Source organism: Enhydra lutris, unplaced genomic scaffold (assembly GCF_002288905.1).
Source record: "Enhydra lutris kenyoni isolate GAN:26980312 unplaced genomic scaffold, ASM228890v2 scaffoldscaffold4, whole genome shotgun sequence".
Lineage (NCBI taxonomy): Eukaryota > Metazoa > Chordata > Mammalia > Carnivora > Mustelidae > Enhydra > Enhydra lutris.
In genome coordinates this window covers 18,654,144-18,679,660 of record NW_019154088.1, presented here as the reverse complement: position 1 = coordinate 18,679,660, position 25,517 = coordinate 18,654,144, and the positions used below count along the sequence as shown (strand labels likewise).

Sequence of the window (25,517 nt, the reverse complement as noted above, 5' to 3'; positions counted from 1 at the left end):
GCTAATGACTTTAATGTTACAGGACCAAAATTAAAATTTGCCTGACACTCAGAACACAACTCAGTCTTAGAGATGATACAGTCTTAGAAATGTTCCAGGAGCTAGGAGACACCAAGTGTTAGAAGAAAAAGAAGTGGACAAACGTTAGAGAGAAAATGATTTGGGGAACAGCTCCCTATGTTTAGGGGGATATGTTTATGGGTTCAAGAGACTCAGGGACATGTGTCCTACTCCCACACAGTAGTTGGATCCAGGGCCTCTGATGATGCTGCTGACTTGGCAGTGTGTTCCCTCTCAGGGGCAAGTCTCCCAGCTGTAGGCTGAGACTTCAAGTCTCCCAGTTGTAGATCCCTGGCTCAAGCCTTGCTTAAAGTAGTGGAATCACTCACCCACAAGACAGTATCACGTGTGGATCTGGATAAGACAAGCTCCCACCCTGCCTCCAACACTTTCGAGGGCCCCATTTTTGCCTTCCATGGGCTGCATCCCTCCTTCTGGGGCAGGAGGTCTTCAAGGGACATGTGCATGCAGAGCCCCCACCTCACTCTTTTTTTTTTTTTTTAGATTTTTATTTATTTATTTTGAGAGAGAGAGAGAGAGACAGAGTGAGAGAGAGCATGAGAGGGGATGTCAGAGGGAGAAGCAGACTCCCCATGGAGCTGGGAGCCCGATGTGGGACTCGATCCCAGGACTCTGGGACCATGACCTGAGCCGAAGGCAGTTGCTTAACCAACTGAGCCACCCAGGTGCCCCGCCCCACCTCACTCTTTTAGACCATGTTCCACATACTCCATAATTCCCAGGCCCACTTACCCTGAACTATGTCCAAGTTCTGCACCAGCATCTTTCCAGGGTCCATCTTCCTAATGGCAGCCATGGACCTGAATGTACACCCTCACTCGAGAGACAGTTAAAATGTGACCTTTTGGCAGAGGTAGGGATTGGCAAACAGAGTTCATATATGCAGGCTGGACAATACACACACACGCACACACACACACACGCATGCAAGTTCCTTTATTGTGCAGGACAGATCAGGGGTAGGAGGCGAAAGAGAGCAGGCCACAGCTAGGGCCAGGAGCCACCTTTCCTACATCACAAGAAGTCCCCAATTTTTTAATTCAAACCAGACCTTCTAACTTGTTACAAAATTATATTTATCAAGGTAGAATTATAGAATCTATTTTACTTAACAGTTTTTCAGGTTGATTTATAACTTTAAAATATTTAATACATGCTATGTGAACCTCTATTTGTACTCTTGTTCTAGGCCCTAGAACTTTTAGGGGTGGCCTGGGACCATAAGAATTTGGATGACAAATACCCCTAACATAGTCTGAAGACCAGAGGGCATGTCTCATAATATTCCAGAGTATGTAGCACCTGGAAGAGGTAAGACACCCCTAATGAATCCCCCCTCTCAAAAATAAACATGGCAAATCCTGGATTTCTCATCTCCCTTGACCAGGGTGGCTTAGAGCTAGATTTAACTTCATTTAGAATAAAATAGGATAGGGATTTGTCTGTCTTATTCACTGCTTTATCACTAGCACCTAAAATACTGCCAGCACAGATGTTGAATGAATGGATTCTTGCTCCCAGCGTAAAGACCAAACTCATGCCTGCCACATGAATAAAGTATCTGGTTTTATGTATGCCGTCACAGAGTAAGTGTCAGTGTTGGATACTCAGTTTTTGCCAAACACATATAGTACTTATTTGTATGTAATTTGTCAGAAAAGCCTAGAATACCCTGTTGGTTTACTAAATTGTTTTAGCACTGTTAGCACCATCTGCTAGGCCTGGACGCCTATGTGTACATTGCCTGCTGAGTTTCCTCACTTCCTTATTGTTGTAAGTCCTCATCCCATTTTCTGGCAGAGCCCCTATCTATTAAAAATTCAGAGTTTCTTGGGTCCTGAGTGTGAAACCAATTCTGTTTCATAGACTACAAATTTAAGGTTCTAGATCCTTTTCCATCTATATGTGACTTTTCTGTCCTTCATAGTACAGTTTTATTCATTGGCCACACCCACATCTAACAGAGTACCTGCCTCCTCTCCCATCCTAGATGCAATCCCAGAGTTAGAAATCCCACTTACCAACACCACCAGCAGCAGACACACTCATTGATCTCTGGGCCAGAAAATGATAATCCAATTGTCACCCTTCAGGACACTTTATTCAGGGAAAGGTTATAGAAAGAACAAGTTTGTTTATAAGTTATCTCCTTTCTTAGCAGCCTGAGGACTGAAGGATATTGGTATTTTAAAATTCTTTATTTAAATTCAATTTAGGAACACAGAGTGTATTACTAGCTGCAGAGGTAGAATTTGGTGATTCATCAGTTGACTATTAATACCCAGTGCTCATTATATCAAGTGCTCTCCTTACTGCCCATCACCCAGTTATCTCTTCTCCCCACCCTCCCCTCCAGCAACTGAAGGGTGCTGTTTTAAAGCCTTTTTAAAGTCTCCATGTACTTATGCGTTTCTCACCTCCTGCAATTTGTAGAAGATGTGCCTATTCTCAGACCTTAAAAACCATACAGTCTCTACACTTTCGTTGGACCGTAATCACAACTGTGGCTACAGTTTTGTTAGTCTGAGTTTGACCTTCCTTCATGTTCACTAGCTTAGTGATTTAGATATGCTGAAATTCTAGTAATACCAAGCTCGATAAGCTCCCAGCCTGGACACTGGAGGCTCCTTGCTGGCAAGAATGGTGCCTTTTGGTTTTGTATTCCTAGCACCTAGCATCCTGCTTGTTATGTAGTATTGTTCAGTGAAATCACCCTAGAGAGAGGCTCTATTAACTGCAGAGGGTCTGAGTTTTGCCCTACTTGCAAGTTAACAACTTAGCCTGTCGCCGTTTCATGGATGGGAGAAGATAAGAGACTCCTGGGTCAGAGACAAAAATAGTTTATTACTCACAGTGATAGTAGTAGCTACAGTATCTGCATTTTTTTAAAAAAGATTTTATTTATTTATTTGACAGAGACAGCGAGAGAGGGAACACAAGCAGGCAGGGGGAGTGGGAGAGGGCAAAGCAGGCTTCCCACCAAAGCAGGGAGCCCTATGTGAGGCTCAATCCCAGGACTCTGGGGTCATGATCTGAGCAGAAGGCAGACGCTTAACGACTGAGCCATCCAGGTGCCCCAGTATCTGCATTTTTTAAAGCCAGTTCCCCCCAAACTTAGTTTCTACCAGGCAATGTGAATACGGCCAGTTAACACTGGTTAACATGAAAAACTGAGATGAGAGAAACTGAATCTTTGTTTTCCTTTGTGGAGTCTTTATGGATTTACTTAAAACAAATAAAACAAAAGAAATAAAATAGAGCTGTCTATTCATTTTCTTCACTGTGCAGCCTGGCAATGGAATTGGTGACTATTAACACCCAGTGCTTCCCTTTCCATAGGGCTTTGGGGTTCTTAGAGAAAACGCTGGAAGCAATCTCAGCACAATAAGATCTGTTGCATATCAGCAGCACGTCTAGCTTTTTGATGTTGTAGACCAGAAACTTGTAGAAACCACTGGCCAGCATATACTTCATTTTCTTGTTGTTACCATAACCAATGTTGGGCATCAAGATCTGGCACTCGAATCTTTTCTATACCCTGTTGTCAATGTCTCTGGGTTTCTGCCAGTTACGCTTAATTTGACATATGAGTCTGATGGTGCCAGATGAACTTTTTGGTCTTCTTTTTGACAATGTTGGGCTTCGTGAGGGGTCTGAAAATAGTCATGATGCTAGGTTGGAGGTGGCTGCTACCTCTCTTCAATCTTTTTATAATGGGCAGTCAGCATGCCTGTCCTTTGCTCCAGAGAGACACACTAACACTATCAAACATCCTCGAAAAGTTAGTCCGAAACAAAATTTAACCAGTGCCTCATCTGCAAGAGATGCAGAGATGTGAGTGACCCACAGAGAAATGTCTCAACAGGAGCTGACAGGAGGCAGAGGTGACAACAGCCTGAACACTTGCCCTGCCCACCTCAAGGAAAAGCAGTTTTCTCAGTGCTTCACAAGCGTACTGCTTCTTCCAGCTTCTACTTGACTGATGGTCCATTACTCCCTGCTTTGAATGCCCTCTCTCTACTTCTCTTATTGTGGAAACACTACTCATTCTTCCAGGTAAGATTCAAAGTCCACCTCTCCCACAAAACGTTCCCTGACCAGCCCAACTCACAGTGATTTCTTCTTCTCTAATATTATTATCTATACCAATCATATTGATACTTAAGAAGTAATAATAGTAACAACAACAACCACCTCTGACATTTGCAACTTATTTTACTTTCTACAAAATATCTTTACATTAAATATTTCCTTTGGGGGCGCCTGGGTGGCTCAGTGGGTTAAGCCTCTGCTTTGGCTCAGGTCATGATCTCAGGATCCTGGGATCGAGCCCCACATTGGGCTCTCTGCTCAGTGGGGAGCCTGTCTCTCTGCCTACTTGTGATCTCTCTCTCTCTCTCTCTGTCAAATAAATAAATAAAATCTTTAAAAAATAAAATAAAATAAAATATTTCCTTTGGCCCTCACAGGAATCTGTGAGGCAGACAAAGGAAAGTATTATTATTCTCAATGTATAGATGAAGAAAAGCAGAGATTTAGAAATTTGCTCAAGGTCTCCTAGTTCATAAGTAGGTCATCAGGTTTAGAGTTAGTTCCTGGACTCACCGTGGCTGCACTATACTATTTCTTATTGCTACTTAAACTCCCAAATGGGTTTGTGTCATGTGATATTAAGTATCAGACTTGATACTTTCTCTCTGGTCAAAGATTAGGGAAAGAGAGCAAAGTTACAGCAGAGTCTAGCGGTTATGAATCCTACATCAGGCAAACCTGCTGTGGAGAGATTTTTTGGGTTCACCAATATGCAGATTGCCTCTTCTTCTGGAACACAGAGCTAAACCAAATTTTGCAGGTTCCCTTGCAGCTAGGTGAAATCATGTGACTGAGACCCATCTATGGGATATGGGCAAAAATGATGTCACTTCTTCCAGGTGTAGCCATGAAACATCCTATTCAGTTTTCCAGGCTCTTTCCATCACTCCATCGGGCTGGTTGATGATAGGAAGGTCTTGAAGCTACAACATGCTCAAGCCACAAAACGGAAGGGGCCTGGGTACATGAGTCACAGCTTACAGGTGAGTTGCCTAAGAAAGCCACCTGATGAGGTCCATCAATGCTGCATGTTGCCCCAGAAAGAAACAAATCTTACTGTGTTACATCACTGTGATTTTGGGATTGTTAAACTAGTTCTCTTACCCTAAAACACTCAAGATTAAATCTCAGCACTGCAATTTACCTGTGTGATGTGACCTTCTGCATGACACTTAGCCTCTGTCCATTTGTAAAATGGGAATAATAATAATATCTATCTCACAGGATGCTTGTGAGTATTCAGTGAAACAAATTATGGAAAGGGCTTAGCATATGTGCCAATATGCAACGTGTCTAGTACATAGTATAAATGCTATTTAGTCAATAAATATTAACTATTCATGTTATTGCTTCCAACACATATTCTGCTGGTTCCAAACAGAATTTCAAAATTCTGCTTTTCCAACTTGTGTTGGAGGAGAAAGGAGGGTGCTTTCTCCTACTCTAATTACTTTATGACAATGAGAAGGCTCAGAACTAGTCAGGACTAGAATCAGTCTGCACACAGACCTTGTTTTTTGGGCACTCTGCCAATCTGTCCTTTCCTGCTCCTGTGGATTTTTAAACTTCAATGAGAAATAACCAAGGAGAAAAAAAAATACCCCTCAAAAAGTATAAGGCTGTTTCCATTCATGGGGGTGGCGGGGGAAATACCCTATTAAAATCTTTGGAAACTCTCTGCGTATCATTCTAGAAATACATTCTCTAACTAAAGGCTACATTTGATAATACTTAGTCTGAATATTCACAACGAATGTATCGGCTGTGTGGTTGGGTCATTTGGAGTCAGACGACTAGATCTTTCAAGCCAAAAAAACTCTATTCTCTGAGTGATAACGATTTGTCTGTTAGGTCCACCAATCATGACAAATGTACCACTTTGATGGGGGTTGTCGATAATGGAAGAGGCTGTGCATGGACGGGGGTTAGGGGGTATGTGGAAATGCTCTCTACTTTCCACTCAATTTTGATGTAAACCTAAAACAGCCCTAAAAAATGAAGTCTCTTTAAAATAAAATTCTGTGCACCATTACTGGATTGAACTTCCCATTACAAACAGTCTAATGGGATAATTATGTTATTAAAAAGAAATTAAGGTGGTTTTGTCTTTAAATAATTGGCAATCTGTTCCCAATACTTTATTTTTTCTCTAGTTGGTAGCAACACACACTTGAAGCACAGATTGAGCCACGTCTCTGGCACTTGGGAGGCTGATGACAGGGCACAGAAAGGCCTGTCAGAGCTGATTTCATGTTAGGACTTGTTAATGTGTCCAGCCCACCCACTCTTGCAGTGGTTCAGGGAACTAATTAAAAAAAAAAAAAAAAAAGAATCCCCAAGGGTATGCAGCAAGAACATTTCTTGCATGAGCAGATCAGGAAAATACAGAATGTTTCTTTGAAGTTTTTGCTTGATGGCCCAGATTTAAATACACACTAGAAGGTAAAGAATAACTTTCATTGACCCTCTTGTCAATTATCGTGCTGCTGGCTCTCACTTTTGTCCACTGACTAAGTAAGCCTGGAAAAAGCTATGGGCCCTGAAATCAGTGAGCCTTAGTTTAAATTCCAGCTTGATGCCTTGGCTAGGTTACTTAACTTTTCAGAGATTTGTTTTGCTGTTTGTGAAACAAGAGTATTATATCACTGATCAGTGGTGAGTACCTAGGAATTGTGTTGTAGCTTTGTTGTTTTTAAAGTAAGATTAAGATTACAAACTTCCACACAAACTTGGAATAAGGAAAACACACCACCAAAAAAACTCCTGAGGGATTAATCACAAGACTAGAAAAAAGAGATTTTAATACAAATAGTCTATTTATTAATCTCTTCAACCTCTTGCTAACCCTTCACCCTTCTAACACTAAAAGTTATACAAAAAATTTTGGAATGTAGAACACTTTATCAAATATACAACTTCATCATATTACTAAGGAACGCTGATCATGGAATTACTTGCATTTTTTCTAATCGTTTACCATTAAATAGTCTATTGAGAGATTTATAAACACATGAAGATCAAAGACCATTTCTATTTTCATTTTAAAGCTGATTTACCACACAGAATTTTATGAAAAAAACTTTTCAGGGGCGCCTGCGTGGCTCAGTGGGTTAAAGCCTCTGCCTTCGGCTCAGGTCATGATCCCAGGGTCCTGGGATCAAGCCCCACATTGGGCTCTCTGCTCAGCGGGGAGCCTGCTTCCTCCTTTCTCTCTCTCTCTGCCTCTCTGCCTACTTGTGGTCTCTGTCTGTCAAATAAATAAATAAAATCTTTAAAAAAAATTTTTCAGTGAAATGATATAAAATACTCCAAATTTATCATTTTATCTGGTCCAAGTGTTGGCCTAGTCCAAGTTAACCTATGTTTCACAGAGCACAATGATTCAGTTCCAGACCTCCTTAAGGTTTGGTCTGAAAGTTTGGTCCTCTCTTACAGGCTCAGAGAGATTATTACAACCTTGGTTTGGCCTAGAACTGATCTCTACTCTCCAGAAATCCTCCAATGAGAATTTACTTGAGATAAGTTAAAATCTGAACAGTCTCCATGGTTTAGATCAGGAATCAGAATTTTTTACTTTGTTACATTCGACCTTCATTTAAACAAATAAGCTAAAAAATTGTTTTGTGCAGAAATGCAAAATGCCGCAGACGGTAACACCACAACACTTTCTCCCATACTCTGCCTAGTCCATAGCCATTGGTTAGAGCCCTATGACTAGCTCTGGTCAGTGTGCTGTGTGGGGACTTGATGTGTGTCCCTTCTGGGCTGAGGCAGAAAAAGGCTGACTGATGCCTGATTCTCTCCTTTTTCTTCTTTTCCACTCTGACTTGAGTGGCCTCATGGGTCCCTAACTGACTATGTGGAGGAAAACCCACTCCCTCCCTGCCTGGAACAATGTATCAGTGAGAAGGCAATTTCTGTTGTGTTAAGCCACTGAGATTTGGGAGTTGCTTGTTATAACTTAATTTAGTCTGTCCTAATTCACAACAGTTTCCTCAATGCAACATGTTCTTTTACTGTTCGTGCTTTTGCACACTCTGTTCGCAATGCCTAAAAAGGTCTTTGCACCTTATTCATCATTCCAACTCCTATTTATACTCTGAGATCCAGCCCCAATATCTTCTCCTGTCAATGCATCTGCCATAGAGAGGGAAGAGTGTGGGTTTCAGAATTTGCTAGGCTCAGGTTCAAATGTAGGTTCCAATCTCTTATAAGCTAAGCAACTTTAGGAAAGTAATTTAATCTCTTTCTGCTTGAGTGTCCTCATCCATAAAGTGAGAATTATAACTTCATTGGATTTGGCACCTAGGAAAAAAAAATCAACAAATACTAGCTGTGTTCTCAGGCCACTATCACCCCAGCTAAATTTGGATGTATTTTCCTCTGGGTTCCCATACCACCTCTATTATAACACTTTACCATCTTCCAGTATGTTTTTTTATTTTGTTTGTTTGTTTGTTTGTTTGTTTTTTAGTTCAAGCCCCACTTTGGGTGTAGAGCTTACTTTAAAAATGAATGATTAAGATATTTTTAAAAGATTTTATTTATTTGTCAGAGAGAGAGAGAGCTCGAGCACAAGCGGAGGAGTGGCAGGCAGAGGGAGAAGCAGACTCCCTGATGAGCAGGGAGCCCGAAGCAAGACTCAATCCCAGGACCCTGGGATCATGACCTGAGCTGAAGGCAGATGTTTAACCCACTGAGCCACCCAGAAACCCCAATGAATAAAATATTTTTTAAAAATAAAATAAGGGACACCTGGGTGGCTCAGTGGGTTAAATGTCTGCCTTCAGCTCAGGTCATGATCTCGGGGTCCTGGGATTGAGAAGCCCTGAGATGGCCTCCCTGCTCAGTGGGGAGCCTTCTTCTCCTTCTCCCTCTATTCCTCCCCCCACACTATATGCTCTCTCTCTCAAATAAATAACATCTTTTTTAAAAATTGAAAGAGACGGGGTGCCTGGGTGGCTCAGTGGGTTAAAGCCTCTGTCTTTGGCTCAGGTCATGATCCCAGGGTCCTGGGATTGAGACCTGCATTGGGCTCTCTGCTCAGCAGGGAGCCTGCTTCCCCCTCTCTCTCTGCCTGCCTCTCTGCCTACTTGTGATCTCTGTCAAATAAATAAATAAAATCTTTTTTAAAAATTGAAAGAGAAAAGAAGAAAAGAAAAAATTTAACCTACTTGCTTTAAGACATCTCATTCCTGCTGCAGCCTCTGCCTCCTTCTCTTATGGCAGACAAGTTATCTTTTCATCACTATTTGTGTTCTCTGCTACAGCACACTTCTGGAAAACATTTATCAGTTCCCTTGCAACTAGAAAGAGCTTCATGATTAATTCTCACCAATGGAAAGTAAACAGAAATGATGTACCTGCTTCCAAGCCTAGCCCATAAAATACCTGTCTTGAGGTTCTCCCTCACTCTTTCAGTCCCTTCATTTGGATGCAGAGGAATCAGTGGAGAATTCCAAGCCCAAGAAGATGCTGGAGCCATAGATGGGAAATCCTTGGAGCTTGAGTCCCTGAATGACTGTGTAAGCTTCCACTCACCTGATCCCAAACAATTCATGTTGGACTGTGACATGAATAAGTAATTATTGTGTTTAGCCATTGAAATTGGATTCTTAGTAACACTCAAAGCCTTATATTCACTCATCCAAGGGCTGGGATAAGAAGCACTTAGGCAGCTTGGTGCACTTCAGTCCTCACCCCGCATCTGTAAGGACCTATACCAGCAGTCTTCTTGTAGTGCCAACCACTGGGCTCCTGTGTTTCCCACCACTTCCTCCTTGACACAGATCTAACCTGGGACCTGGATGGTGCTGCCCAGTAAAGAACTAAGGGGTTGTATTTCTTCATGCACCTGAGCTACCCTGTTCTGGTAATGGGCACTGCTTCTGAGCCTGAGTTCCACTACTTTCTGTGATGCTTAGTCCTGCTTTTAGAGATTGTAGCTTAATATTCCAGGAATAGATCTCACTTCGCTTTTGCTTTGCTTTTGCTGGGTCCTGCGCAAGAGCTGTAAACCCTTCTCCAGAGACCATCCCGTGATTAACCACTGTAAGCAGAATAAGCCAGCTTCCTGCCCATTTGGAATCTTGAGTCTCACACCTACCTTCTCCATACCCTGCCTCCCCCAGTCATGATGGGAAACTATTCTACCTTGGTGCTCTAGTTGGAAGACCAAGTATTTAGTTCAACTATGTCTATTTTGCCTGCATTTCACTGGGCCCCTTTGCCCTTTTGAGCACCAGGGTCTCTACCTTCAGCTGGACCCAGGCCTACCTTTTACCAAGTATCTTCCTGACCTTTCTCTCCAGTCTAGATAAATCCATGGGGCCTCACAGAGGAGTTCCAAGATAGCACAGTTTAGAGGTCATCAGGGTATTTTGTTTTTCTTTGGCCATTTACTATTTTCTTGATGTTTTTTGTGATAAACGTGTTTTAATCATAGAATATCACAAATACATTAATGGTTAAGGGCCTTATACTTTTATAAGATAGAAATACACTGCATTTTAGTGCATGTTTGCATACACATATTATTTTATTGTTCTAAATAAAGCCTACCAGGACCTCAGGCTAACATCTGATGACTCAATATGCAAGTTTACAGAAGTCCCAGCCAGCCGTCCTACTGCACAGACACCACAAACACAAGCCTTTAAAGTGTCTTCCTTCTTTAATCTCACTTTTTTCCTTCCTTCCTTCCATATGCCTTGCTTTCATTAGCTAGTCTGTATCTTTACTCTCCAGCCAAATAGACCTGGTTGTTTCTAAACAATACCTTCTATTACTGAGCTTAAGGAAGTTAAAAAATAAAATCAAACCCTGCTGTCTGTAGGTGCAAATTGTCAATTGCCAATTCTCGGGAAAACAGCTGCTAGAAGGAAGAGTCTGTCCTATATTCTTGGCCACAACAAAGACAATAAAAGCCTCACCCTGCAGAGGTCCTGGAAACACCCAGTTCCCATCATGGAAGGGCAGAGCACTGCACCTGCACTCAGACTTCACTCCCTACACTAAGGATGTTCACAGACTCCAGTAAAGGTAGAGCACACTGAGGGTTAAACATGAGCCAGACACTGCAGCGCCCATGTCCTCACTACTCACAGCAGCATTTTTACAGGGCAAGTACTAGTCTTATCACTCCTATTTCACAGATAAGGAAACTGAGGTTTAGATGCCTTACATAACTTGGTCAATGTCACAATGTGTCAATTAGGATGAACTCAGCTACAAGAAATAAAAATTTGTGACGTGTGGCTTATACCAGTGCTTCTTAAATTTTAATGTGCATAAGAATTATTGGGGATCTTGTTTAACAATTCCAGTTCAGTAGTTTGGGGTGGGAGTGGGATTCTTCATTTTTAAGAAGCAACAACGTGATGCCAATGCCACCCAGCAGACCATATTCGTGTAGCAAGTGTTTAACCACAAGAACATTTGCTGTTTCCTTAATGAGAGGTTTGGAGGTAGGCGGTTCGAGGACTGATTCAGCAGCTCCACAACATCCTTCAGCACACAAACTCTTTCCATCTTTCTGATGTGCCGTCATAAATAAGGTGACTTTTTTTTTATCTGAGGCTATTTCCTCATGGTCACAGGATGGCCATCACTGCACCACATGTCACACCTGCATGTGGCTACAGACACAATTCATTCCCTGAGACTGGACATGTTGCCAGCTCAAAAAAATGTAGCAAGGAAGACATGGGAGTGGGTGTGGGTGGAAGTGGGGAAATTGGAGATGGGTAGGCATTATAAAAGGTCTGCCTTGGCCAGGAAATAGTATAACCAGGATTCAAACCTATCTGTGTCCAAAGCTATACTACCTTCCATCTGCTTAATTAAGGGTAGCAGAGGGGACTTGGAGTCCTCTCAGAAGGCCTGGAATGTGATTGTTCTAAACATGCTCAGTTCTGATGACTTCTACCATGCCAGCCTGAAGAATGAGTGCAGAATTAAAAAAAAAAAAAAAGGAATAGATCTGTTTGGAATCTAGAGGTGAAGAGCCAAATAAGCACTATGTAGTTATAAAGATTTTGCTCAGCAGACAACTGTTCTTCTATGGGTCGGAGATTTTCAGCTGAATTAGACATACACATTAAAATATCCTTTAAAATGATTTATCTTGCCTCCATGCTCATGAGGAAAATTTCTGATTTATTATTTGATCTTCCAGGTGGTCAGACACCAGGAAGAAGGAGTGGTTCCCTGGTGAGTCTACACAAGTTATTGTTTCTCTGAGAATACGTGGCTCTCGCTGAAAATAAGTATTTGGACAAAGGGAAGAGCTCAGAGACGTACCCAAGGCCAAACTGAAACTGAAGCAATGAAAGTGGAACCACAAATCACTATAAAAGGAACATACTGTTTAGGAAATGTTGGGAAAACTGGCTCCCCATTTGGGAGAAACTTTTTAAACAAAATTTCAAAAAGACAATGAGATATCAGTCTCCATCAGTTAGACCAGTCTCTCAGGGAACATGGAAGAGGGTGTTCACTGCAATGTTGTTTATGGTGCTGGGGAGTCGGAGGCAACATGATTTGCCATTACTGAGAGAGAGAATAGATGCAACGGACTATACATAACACATAAAAATAAGAACAGGTCTTTAAAACACAGTAATGATGACAAATAGAATGTAATAGAATGAATGTGAACTAAAAATACAAGCACATAAAGTAATACACAATTTGCATAATACATTCAAATAAAAAGTTACACATAAAATATATTAAGGTGCCTATGGGTGTAGAGTATGATGATCAAAGGGAATGGAGGGATGAATGGATGGATGGATATAAATAGGACAGCGCAGTCTTGGAGGGACCAATAATGATAACATGCCAATAACTGAAGACTGGCATTAACTCAACCTTAAAATCTCAACAAATAAATCAGCACATTCAGGCAAACACATACACAGATATATATTTATCTATACAGTATCCATATATAGATAGAAATTTTTAAAATCTAAAAATCAATCCATAGAGATTTTGTTTATTCATTAGTTTTCTTGTGACTTCCTAGAGATGTCCTGACAAAAGAAGGTCTCAGGGCCTGCAAAGCTGTGTCAGAACCCAGACCGGGCCTGAAGACCCAGTCAAGTCAACTTCCCTGAGTAATCCACCTTCCTAGTCTACAACCATTATGTCTCTAACTACAACCATAAATCTGGGAGGTTTTTTGCTTTTGTTTTAAGATTTTTTCTTTTTTTAATTTTAGAGAGTGTGTGAGTGAGCACAAGTGGGAACGGCAGAGAGGAAGGGAGACAGAATCTCAGGCACACTCCATGTTCAGCGTTGAACCCAACAAGGGACTCAATCTCATGACCATGAGATCACAACCTGAGCTGAAACCAAGAGTCAGGAGCTTAACTGACTGCTCCACTCAGGCAACCCTAGGAGATTTTAATTAATAAAATAGAATATCATCTTTCTGTCTAGTTAGAATATATCTTTCCTTCCCTCCAGGGGGATATACTATTCATTTTTATTTTTACTCAGTTACCATTTCTTTGTCTAAGTTCTTCAGTTAATGGAAAAGGGCAGACTGTTAATATCTTCTCATTTGCACTAATACATTGTTTTCTTATTATCACTGCTTTTACTGCTATAGGTAATTTTCCTGGCCTATGTAGATTTTTTTTTTTTTTGGTATAATGGTAGATATATTTTCATGTTTTAGAAATAACTCCTGGTATTTAAGGGATAACATTTAAGGCAAAGACGCTATAAATAGAAAACTAGCTCACTGAATTGTAAACTGGCATTTGGAATGGAAAAAAAAAAATGAGTGTGTCCTTAAGTGGACGAGAATGTTTGCACAGGAGGCCAGCTGTTGTTTTAAATTAACCTTGATGCTAGGATTTAACCCTTTGCTCCAGAAGAAATTAAATAGGTTAATTTCTAACCAATTGGAACCAAAGGGTTACAGGAGCAAAATTAAGAAAATTCCTCGGTTGTGCCTGAATTTGGAAATTCTGTAATCTAAGGTGCTAAGCAAAATGTCACGACAAATCCTTTTGGCACAGCTTTTTACAAAAGTAAGTTGTAAGATGTATACCAATATATTTAAGAGAAACTGCTGCACAAGCAAAGAGAACTGTTAAAATATCTCCTTAATACAAAAATCCAAATGGATGTACATATACTTTCAAAACAACCAACAGAGAACTTAGAATAGCTAAAAATATAAGTGCTTGCATGGTTTGCTTCTTATAGCTCCAGTCCCTCTCTAAAATAACATCTTGACTTTGTGGCTTTATGCTTTCTTCTTCTTAAAATGCCATTTATATGCGTGCAGGCGTAGCTCACTGCTACTGACTGGTGTTCCAGTTTGCCTTTAGGCTAGTCTAGCTGGGAATGAGCTTTACAGAAGCCAGATACTCCAGGCTCTTATCTCAGATAAGATATAGAGCCCAAAGGCAAGATCATAACATTCTCATTGCATGCCCTTTGGACAAAAATCTGTGACCAAAGTCACTGTAGTTCTAGAAATAAAAAATGGAATCAATCTGATCAAAATGCCAGTATGAGGAAATAATGCAATAAAGGGTTAGAGGAAGTATGTTTTCCTAGACAAACATAAAGGGAAATATTTGAAACCAGGACTATTAAATTGATAAGGAGTAGCCTGGGAAAGAGGCACATCTTTAAGATTTTATTCAAAGACCAAAATTGATTATGTTAACCAACTGCTGAGAAAAAGAATATGCCAGGTACCATCATTTGTCTTTAGTGCTTTCTAAGTTGAGAATGAAATTTGAAAAGGAAGGGAAAGGCATAGAAATTATTAGGGGAAGCTAACTCTAGGAAGTAAGTTTGAAAAGATTATGCCTTATACCTACTCTCCAGACTTTAGGCAAAGAAAGGGCTATTAACAAGGTGACCATTTAATTTATCGTCCAGATATTTTGAGAGAGAAAGGGAACACAGTAAATATGCACATGGTGTTACCTCAGAGGCAACTAGAAAGATGCTTAGCCAGTACCTGAATTTCTACAATTAGATCTCTATTCCTTTGACTTATACCAACAAGGGGATTGTCTCAATTTCCATAAAATTACTCCTGGGAAAAGTAATCACTAAGTCATTTACATTTTAATAATTAATATAAAATATAAATATAACTATAAATATGAAACATTAATATTAATGGAAAATATATAAAATATATGTTTATTTATACAAATATATGATATAGGGGTGCCTGAGTGGCTCAGTTGGTTAAGTGACTGCCTTCAGCTCAGGTCATGATCTTGAGGGTCCCAGGATCAAGTCCCACATCCCTGCTCAGCTGGGAGCCTGCATCTCCCTCTTCCACTCTCCCTGCTTGTGTGCTCTGTCTCTGTCAAATAAATAAATGAAATATTTTTAAAAAATAAATAAATAGGGATGCCTGGGTGGCTCAGTTGGTTAAGCCGCTGCCTTCGGCTCAGATCATGATCCCAGGGTCCTGGGATTGAGTCCCACATCTGGCTCCTTGCTCAGTGGGGAGCCTGCTTTTCTCTCTGCTTCTGCCTGCTGCTCTGCCTGCTTGTGTTCTCCCTCCCTGACAAATAAATAAATAAAATCTTTTTAAAAATAAAATAATAAATAATATAATACATTAATAATTAATAAATAAACTCAGAATACTGCATGTGAGGATAGCCCTGGCCATAAGACCCAGCCTTGACCCTGAGAAATACACAAGGAACCGCAGGGGCCAGCAGAGCCTCCTCAGTCCAAGGATCTATGCTTATCCAAGCCAAGGGGACACATGTTCCCCTAAAGATCCCATCTCTCATAGGATATAAGGAATGCTCACAAATCATTCTGCTCCAAGTAACCCAGCTTGGAAACTCACGGTATAACTGCCATTTTTATGATGTCCAGAGAGATTGCTTTCCCTCTACCACACAGAACCAGCTAGAGAAATGTCGCTGGTCAGATCAAGTTTTGAGGGTGCCACACTACATACAGAGTGGGAGTACCGGGGAAGCGTCAGGTGAAGAACCCTGAGTTAACTCTACAAATCATCCTTTCTCACAGAAAAGAGTAAGGGATTGTTTTGCATTTCTTGACTCTGATCAGTTTATATCTCAGATTTAATCACTATTTAATGTGAATCCGTAGTACTGAAAACAACCACGAAATAAATAAATAAATAAAGTAGCTAGGCTGTAATTTGAGCCATTTTTGACCAGTAATTTGCATCAACCCCATCCTTGCTTTTCACAACAACAGGTTATACAAGCAAGGTAATAGCCAGTGACCACTCACTTTTTATGAATATATAAATGAACTTAAGGATGTCTCTGGAGAAGATTACAGGTTTTATGTAAAGCTACTTTCCGAAATAAGGTCCTGAAATAGAAACTTACAATCTGAGCAGAAATCAAATGGCTCCAGAATGCCTGTACTAAGGTGTTCTTGCCAAAAGGGCTGCTAGGGTAATCGCACCATCCCCCAGCAAGATTTGCTGCTTAAAGCAGCACTGTCCAAAAGAAACTTCTGCAGTGATGGGAATATTCTATATCTGTGCTGCCCAACATGGTAGCTATTAGCCTTACATGGGTATTGAACAATTGAAATGTAACCATTACAACTGAAGAAATGAATTTTTTTCAAAGATTTTATGTATTTATTTGAGAGAGCGAGCACATGAGTTGGGGGGGGTGGGGCTGAAGGAAAGGGAGAATCAGGCTTCCCACTGAGGTGGGAGCCCGACATGGGGCTTGATCCCAGAACCCCAGAATCATGACCTGAGTTGAAGGCAGATGCTTAACAGACTGAGTCACCCAGGTGCCCCAAGAACTGAATTTTTAATTTTATTTTAATACTTTAATTTTATTTAAATTTAATTAGTTTTTTAATTTTATTTGAGTGTAAACACACACCATTACATTAATTTCAAGTGTACAACATAGTTGTACATTTGATAATTTAGCTGTACATAGTTGTACATTTGATAATTTTACCCATTATGCTGTGCTTATCACAAGGATAGATACTATGTGTCACCATATAACACTACTACAATAATTTTTACTATATTCCTTGTGCTATGCCTTTTATTCCCATGTCTTATTCATTCCACAACTGGAAACCTGTATTTCCCACCCACCTTCATCCATTTTGCCCATCCCACCTCGACCCTCCTCTCCAGCAACCATCAGTTTTGTTCTCTTATTTACAGTTCTTTTTTTTTTTTTTAAGATTTTACTTATTTATTTGACAGACAGAGATCACAAGTAGGCAGAGAGGCAGGCAGAGAGAGAGAGGAAGGGAAGCAGGCTCCCTGCTGAGCAGAGAGCCCGATGTGGGGCTCGAACCCAGGACCCTGAGACCATGACCTGAGCCGAAGGCAGAGGCTTAACCCACTGAGCCACCCAGGCGCCCCTCTTATTTACAGTTTTGATTCTGCTTTTTGTTTATTCATTTGGATTTTTAAAAATTCCACATATAAGTAAAATCATATGGTATTTGTCTTTCTCAATCTGACTTATTTCACTTAACATAGTATCCTCTGGGTCCATCCATGTTGTCACAAATGGCACAGTCTCATCCTTTTTGTAGCTGTGTAATATTCTATCATACATATACCACATCTTCCTTATTGATGGACTTTTAAGTTGCTTCCATACCTTGGCTATTATAAATAATGTTTCTGTAAAAATAAGGGTGCATATATCTTTTTTATTTAGTGTTTTTATTTTCTTTGGGTAAATACCCTGTAGTAGAATTTTTGGATCATAGGGTATTTCTATACATAATTTTTTGAGGAATCTCCATTCTGTTTTCCACAGTGGCTGCACCAATTTACATTCCCACTGACAGTATGCAAGGACTCCTTTCTGTCCACATCCTCACCAACACTTGCTATTTCTTATGGTTTAAATTTTAGCCATTCTGACAAGTGTACGGTAAATTCTCATTGTGGTTTCAATTTTCATTTCACTGATGTGAAATTTCATTGACTTAAATTCAAATAGTTACCTGTGGCTAGTGCAACCAACTCAAGTCTAGAAGTTAAACCAGTGTAAAGTAAGCAATTAGGACATTACCTTTAAATTCAACAAGAAGGGGGGCTCCTGGGTGGCTCAATGAGTTAAGCCTCTGCCTTCGGCTCAGGTCATGATCTCAGGGTCCTGAGATCAAGCCCCGCATCAGGCTCTCTGCTTGGCAGGGAGCCTGCTTCCCCACCTGTCTCTGCCTGCCTCTCTGCCTCTTTGTGATCTCTCTATCTGTCAAATAAATAAATAAATAAATAAATAAATAAATTCATTCAACAAGAAGGGGCTTGTTGGGTGGCTCAGTTGTTTAAGAGCCTGACTCTTGATTTTGGCTCAGGTCATGACCTCAGAGTCGTGAGATGGAATCCATGCCCAGCACAGAGCCTGCTTGGGATTCTGTCTCTCTCCATTTGTTCCTCTCTCACATCCCCTCCTGCAACATGCATGCACACATGCACTCATACTCCCTCTCTAAATAATAATAATTCATCAAGGGATCTGGCAAGTTACTATTTGATACCTTTACATTTTAACTCTGTAAAAACTGCAATTGCCCTTATTAAGTTCTCTCAGTTCTTCACAGTGGCCTTCTAGCCTTTCATCATCTGGGCTTCCACCCTTCCCCACCTTCACCCATTACCACTAAGATCTCTGCTCCTACTACTCTTTCCCTTCCTCGCTTGCAACATTCCTGACTCAGGGCCTTTGCACTTACTCTTCTCTCTGCATAGACCATTCTTCTCTTAGCTACCTGCATGGGTTACTCCCTCCTCTCTTTCAAATTAATGCTCAAAAATATTATGTCCTCAGTGAGACCTTTCCTGACCACTTTATGCAGAACTGCAATGCTCACCACACCCCCAACACACACTCCTTCTCTTTGCCCAATTTTGTCTCTTTAGTGTTTATCCCTTTCTGACATACTTCTAACATAATTCACTTACTTCTCTTGTCTATCTTCTCAATTAGAATGTGAGCTCCATGAAGGCGAGGATTTTCATTTGTTTGGTTCACTTCTGTAGATGGTGATGTGCTCAAAATTTCTAACAACCAGCTCTTTGGGGAATGAGGAATGCCTTGATTTGTACCATTTGCCAATTTTTTCCTACTATAACAAACTTCAAGCTACAAGCAAAAAGTTATCAAACATGGAGCTGGGAAGATCTGTACAATCAGCCACAATTCAGTACAGCTCCAGCACACCATCAGCTGGAGCTCGCGCTCCTAAAACACTTCAAATTTCCCAGTAGCCTTTCCCACACTTCGCTCTTGATAACAATCACCCGGGGCTCATAAAATTTAGCCAGGCTAAAACCTAGAAAATCCTCTCTGCTGGGCATTCTGACTAAGAGGATCTGGGATGGCAACAGAGAATTTATATTTTCAAACTAATATACTAAGTGCTTCTTACATCAACTTAGTCCAGTTCATATCCATATTTCAACTCAGGTTAGTCCATCCAAACCGGAAGAGCAGACTTGGGTCAAAGGAGATGGAGAAACCAGCCTATTATCCAAACAAAGGTAGATAGACTCAGGTGGGGGAACCACTGAGGTCCGTTAGCACAACTGATTTTTCCTCTCCTCCCAGAGGACTTGGAGATGGGGGACACACTGCAGACATGTTTTGAACCTGGCCTCACAATGGTCGCACTTCTCTAATCCAACAAATATAAAATCTCACTGAAACAGCAAGATACTATGTTTCAAGAATGATGTTGAAAATGAAACATTTTCCGGGGTGCCTGGGTGGCTCAGTCAGCTAAGCGTCTGCCTTCAGCTCAGGTCATGATCCCAGTGTCCTGGGATTGAGACCCTGCTGGGCTCTCTGTTCAGCAGGGAGTCTGCTTCTCCCTCTCCCCACAGCTCATGATCTCTTTCTCTCTAAAAAAAAAATGAGTAAAATATTTTAAAAGATAAATGTTTACATTCAATTTCTGTATTTATTAAAATTGAGGGAAAATTGTATAATGATCGTATCGTGTCCTATGTCTGTAAAAGTTCACCAGGTCTTAAAATGATGCATGTCTATCATGGATTAATTTATTATTGGTTTGTAAAAAAATAAATAAATATATTCAACCAAACCTCTGTTCACACTGGGGATTATATACACAGTAAGACACATCCTCTGCCCACAGTCTCCTGGGGACACATGCAAGTAAATGGGCAATGCAGAAAGATAACCTATACTAGCGGTTTAGGGGAAGAGAGTTGCTTTCTGGAAGAAGTGGCATCCGAACTGAGGCCCAAAGGAAGAGTGGGTATTATCCAGGTTAAGGCATAGGTGGTGGCAAATACAGATATTCCAGAATGTGCAAAGGCCAGGACTGACTGGAACTTTCAGTGAGATTAGGGAAATGACAAGACCTGAAATTGGAGGAACAAGTTCAGATCAGGTTTTTCATTATTTAAAACTCAGGCTTTTCCTTTTTGAATTAATGAAAAGTAGAGGATTACCCAAATGCTCATAAACAGAGAATGGATAATAAATTGTAGTATATTCATTAAATGGAATACAGCAATTGAATCAAGTGATCCGCAACCATATGTAACAAGGTGGATGAATTTCACAAACGTAATGTTGAGAGAAAAGCAAGACACAAAAGAACACAAGTTATATGATTACAAATTATGCGAAGTTTAAGAAGAGACAAAATATGTGGTGATAGAAGTCAGAAAGCCATTCCAACAGACACATAAAAAGGTGCTCAACGTCACTAATTATCAAGGAAATGCAAATCAAAGCCACAACAAAATACCACCTAACTCCTGCTAGAATGGCTATTATCAAAAAGACAAAAGGAACAGCTGGGTGGCTCAGTCAGTCAAGCATCTGCCTTCAGCTCAGGTCATGATCCCAGAGTCCTAGGACGGAGTCCTGTATCAGGCTCCTTGCTGGGTGGCACACCTGCTTCTCCCTCCGCCTGCTGTTTCCCTGCTTGTGCTCTCTCACTCTCTCACTCTTTCTGTCTCTCTGTCAAATAAATAATAAATAAATCTTAAAAAAAAAAAAAAACTAGAGATAAGTGTTGGCAAGGATGTGGAGAAAAGGGAACCTTTGTGTACTCTTGGTGGGAATGTAAATTGGTGCAGCCACTGTAGAAAACAACAATCCCACTTCCAGGCATATAACTGAGGGAAGTGAATCACTAACTCGAAGAGCTATCAGCACGCCATGTCCAGTGCAGCAGTATTCACAATAGCCAAGACATGAAGACAACCTAAGTACCTGTCAATAAATGAATGGATAAAGAAAATGTATGTGTGTATATACACCTATACACACGAAATATTTTTCAACCATAAAAAAGGAGGAGATCTTAGCATGGGGAACATGGATGAAACTTGAGGACATCGTGCTAAGTGAATATAAGTCAGAGAAAGACAAATACTATATGAATTCATTTATATACAGAATCTAAAAAAGCTGAACTCACAGAAACTGTAGATGGTAGTTGCCAGGGAGATGGAGGAAATGGGGAGATGTGAGTCAAAGGCACAAACTTCCATTTATAAAATGTCTAAGTTCTGGGGATCAAATAAATGTACAGTATAGTGACCATAGTTAACAACACTGTTCTTTATACATGAAAGGGGCTCAGAGAGTAAAGTAGTAGTTCTCACCACACACACACATAAAAGGTAACTATATGAGGTATTGTATGTGTTAACTAACCTTATTGTGGCAATCATTTCACAATATATATGTATATTGAATCATCATTTTGTAGACCTTAAATTTACACAATGTTATATGTCAGTTACATCTTAATAATGCTGGAGGGAAACAGAAGTCAGTATATAGTTACTCTTGGGAGCAAATAGTAGCTAGAAGGAAATACAATAGGGACTTTGGAGGAGCTATAATGCTAGTTTCTGATCACGTTCTATGTACACAGACATGTGGAGTTTGTGAAAGCTCATCACAGTGAACGTTTACAATATGTGCCCTTTCCTGTGAGTATAGTATAATTCCAAAAAAAGTTAAGTTAAAGAACATACAGTGCTCTTTTATCTTTGTAAATTGTAAAATACCTTTCTCACTCTTCTCTATTTCCTATGCTCTTCTCTTTCATTATTGAATTTTTAACCCATGACCTTTAAGTCTCTATCTCGTGACAGTGGGTCACCAGCCTCATTTAAATTGGTGTTCCCATGTCAGCTGATCTGAGTGGCTGGAAATGACCAGCTGTAGTAACTGACTGGGTCGTACACTAATGCCTAGACTGGGCTGGTGATGTCATGTGGCCCTATCACCGCGATCTCCAGCATGTACACCTGACACAGAATGACAGGTGTAGGTTAATGAAAAATATGGAAAAGAAGGCGAAAGCCTAATACTGTCAAGGCTTTGTTAATGAAAAGACATAATTATATGCTTTATATTTTTGGCAAAGAATTCTTGGGGATCAGCCTACACATTGTTATGAATGTAACATTCCTGCCAAACCAGACAGTTCATTAAATGTTGACTTAAGATATTAATTTATTTTTATTAATTGTTGTCAGCATTGAACTGGGGAAAGTAGAGCACTGGTTAACAAATGTAAATTTTCCTTATTCACCTGGCACATAATAGGAGATCAATATAATTTCCTGAATTATACTGTTAGTCGGAAGTGCTGAGTCTGTCCCCCTTAGTAGCTAATAGTTCATAGATTCATAGCAAAATAGAGCCAGAAAGGTCCTGTGGAAACTATTCTGTTGTATAATGAATGGCACCTTAGAAGCTTGCAAATATCCTTGTGTGGCAAGATCTGACTGCATTTACTTGCTGTAGGTGACAGTTTATTAATCTGGAAGCTCCTGTAATAAAGTGACTCGGTTTTAAAAGCCTAGAGCAGTCTCAACATGCCAAGAGATGATACTGTAGTGCCCAAGCTAGAAAACCACGTCAATTAATTCATCTAAAGCCAGAAAGGGATTTTAGTAACATGTGATTTCAATCTGCTCTGCCTGGGAAGCTTGGAAATGGTCTACGCTTTGCCATTCCCTGCAACATCTGAAAATCAACCGCTGCTTCAAAGTCACACTGATTTATATAGACAATAGCACCTCTTGTTATGCCCCAACACCAGGAACAATATAACTCTAGCTTACAATACATTTATTTTCAGAAATTTTTTTGTAAAACAATTTATTCATTCAAAGAATTCGTAAGTATTCTACCTATAATGTTATCATACATACACATCAAGTTATCTCTATTCATTTTTAGTGTAAAATATAACCTGGAAGGAAAAAATCGGCTATTATCAGGCACTAGCTTGGTAAATTCAAGCTGTTCAAAAAGTTACATTACTTTAAAATACATGTATTTCTGGGTTTAATAATCTTATGGCCCAAAAGAATCATCTTAATATTGACTCTGTTACTTAAATTTCTTCCTCCTTATTCCCAATAAGAAGACTTTCAGATTTTTCTAAGCAAATCAAAATAAAAGAACTGGGGGCATCTGGGTGGCTCACTCAGTTGAGCATTCTTGGTTTTGGCTCAGGTTCATGACCTTGGGGTCAAACACCATGTCAGGCTCCAAGCTTAGCAGGGAGTTTGCTTGAGATTCTCTCTCTCCCTCTCCCTCTGCTCCCACCTCTCTCTCTTTTTCTCCTCTCTCTTTCAAATAAATAAATAAATCTTTAAAATTTTTTTAAAAATAAAAGAACTGACTTTTAAAAAAATTAGTTCCAGTGGTTCCTCAAAATCTAGTTCTATTTAAGCTTTAGAAGACACTTCAGAAGTAATTTAGTTGAACCTAAAAATATTCAAAACAGCAACACAGGCTTCTTAATTATTGGCAAAAGTTCTTAATAATTAGCAAACATTTATTGAGCACCTATAGTGATACAAAGGGGAATCTAATTTACAGATTCTGGATGCTCCCTACAGCTCTGTCTTTCCAAAATCCTATCTCATTGGGTTTAAATTCTTGCTCCATATCTTGTGGAAGATTTCTTTTTTTTTTCTTTTTAAGATTTTATTTATTTATTTGACAGATCACAAGTAGGCAGAGAGGCAGGCAAAGAGAGAGGGGGAAGCAGGCTCCCCGCTGAGCAGAGAGCCCAATGCAGGGCTTGATCCCAGGACCCTGGGATCATGACCTGAGCTGAAGGCAGAGGCTTTAACCCACTGAGCCACCCAGGCGCCCCTGTGGAAGATTTCATATGAGTGTTTGACCTCTATACTTCCTCATCTGCAAAATGAAAGTAGTAAGTTATCTCATAAAATTGCTTTAAATGAATTAGATAATGTATGCAAAAAACACAGGTATAAATGTGAGCTTTAAAATAATAATAATAATAATAGCTTATAAGACATTATTATTAAATTTTGCATGATGTTGCATTCAAGAAGTTCCTTGTTGGGGAGCCCAAGTGGTGCAGTCAGCTAAGCATCTGATTCTTGGTTTCAGCTCAGGTCGTGATCTCAGGGCCCTGATCTCAGGATCGTGAAATGGAGCCCCATGGCTCCATTGGGCTCCCTGCTCAGTGCAGGGCTGCTTCAGACTCTCTCTCCCTCTGCCCCTCTTCGCTGTGGGTGCGCTCTCTCTCTTTCAAATAAATAAATCTTTTTAAAAAGAACAAGGAGGAGGAGGAGAGGAATTTCCATTGTTTCCAGTTTACAAGATTTCCTAAGAGAAGTGACCAGAGCTTGAATTTTGGTCTATCACCTTGGGTCACATTCTGCTCCACAACTGTGAGCTTTAGGAAACTTTTTCTCTCAATATTTTCAACTACTGAATACTCTTCTGCACTCCCTAAGATTCAAGTTAAATTTCAAGTCACCTCTTATGTAGGAAGTGGCAATTATATTTGACTAATTGACATAACTCCAATGGGAAGGGATTCTGTCAATAACAGAAATAAAAAATGTAAACAGGTGAAGAGAAGCTCTAGTGACGAAACCATAGCTGTTGGCTCACCTCTCTGGTCCTAGTCATCTCTTGTGAACCGGGAACCATTTAAGTCACATGTTCTCTCAAGGAGAAATGCCTCATAAACAGGTATTAGAGGAGGAAAGCATTTAACCAAAGCCAGGTAGTCTTTACAGAAAAGCAATACCAGGAAACTCTAAGCAGCTTTTTAATCTATGGACAAGATAATCACTGAGACTGAGGTGATAATTGTTATTCCCATTAAAAGAGTGATAAGCACAAAAATCAACTCAAAATGCTCTAAAGACTTAAAACATAGACCACAAACTATAAAACACTTAGAAGAGGGGCGCCTGGGTGGCTCAGTGGGTTAAAGCCTCTGCCTTTGGCTCAGGTCATGATCCCAGAATCCTGGGATAAAGCCCCACATCCAGCCCCACATCTAGCCCTGCATCCAGCCTTACATTGGGC

At 40.2% G+C, this 25,517-nt stretch overlaps 1 protein-coding gene across 1 annotated transcript in view; it reads left to right on the top strand.

The window, feature by feature from the left end:
- The first annotated feature begins 3,676 nt into the window (after positions 1–3,676).
- The window catches only part of LOC111159827 (signal peptide peptidase like 2A), an 82,261-nt gene continuing 60,420 nt past the window's right edge, over positions 3,677–25,517 (top strand). The window contains exons 1-3 of the mRNA XM_022522464.1: positions 3,677–3,915; positions 6,025–6,105; positions 9,614–9,698. Coding sequence (XP_022378172.1) covers positions 3,677–3,915; positions 6,025–6,105; positions 9,614–9,698 — 405 coding nt within the window. The remainder of the gene's footprint in view (positions 3,916–6,024; positions 6,106–9,613; positions 9,699–25,517) is intronic.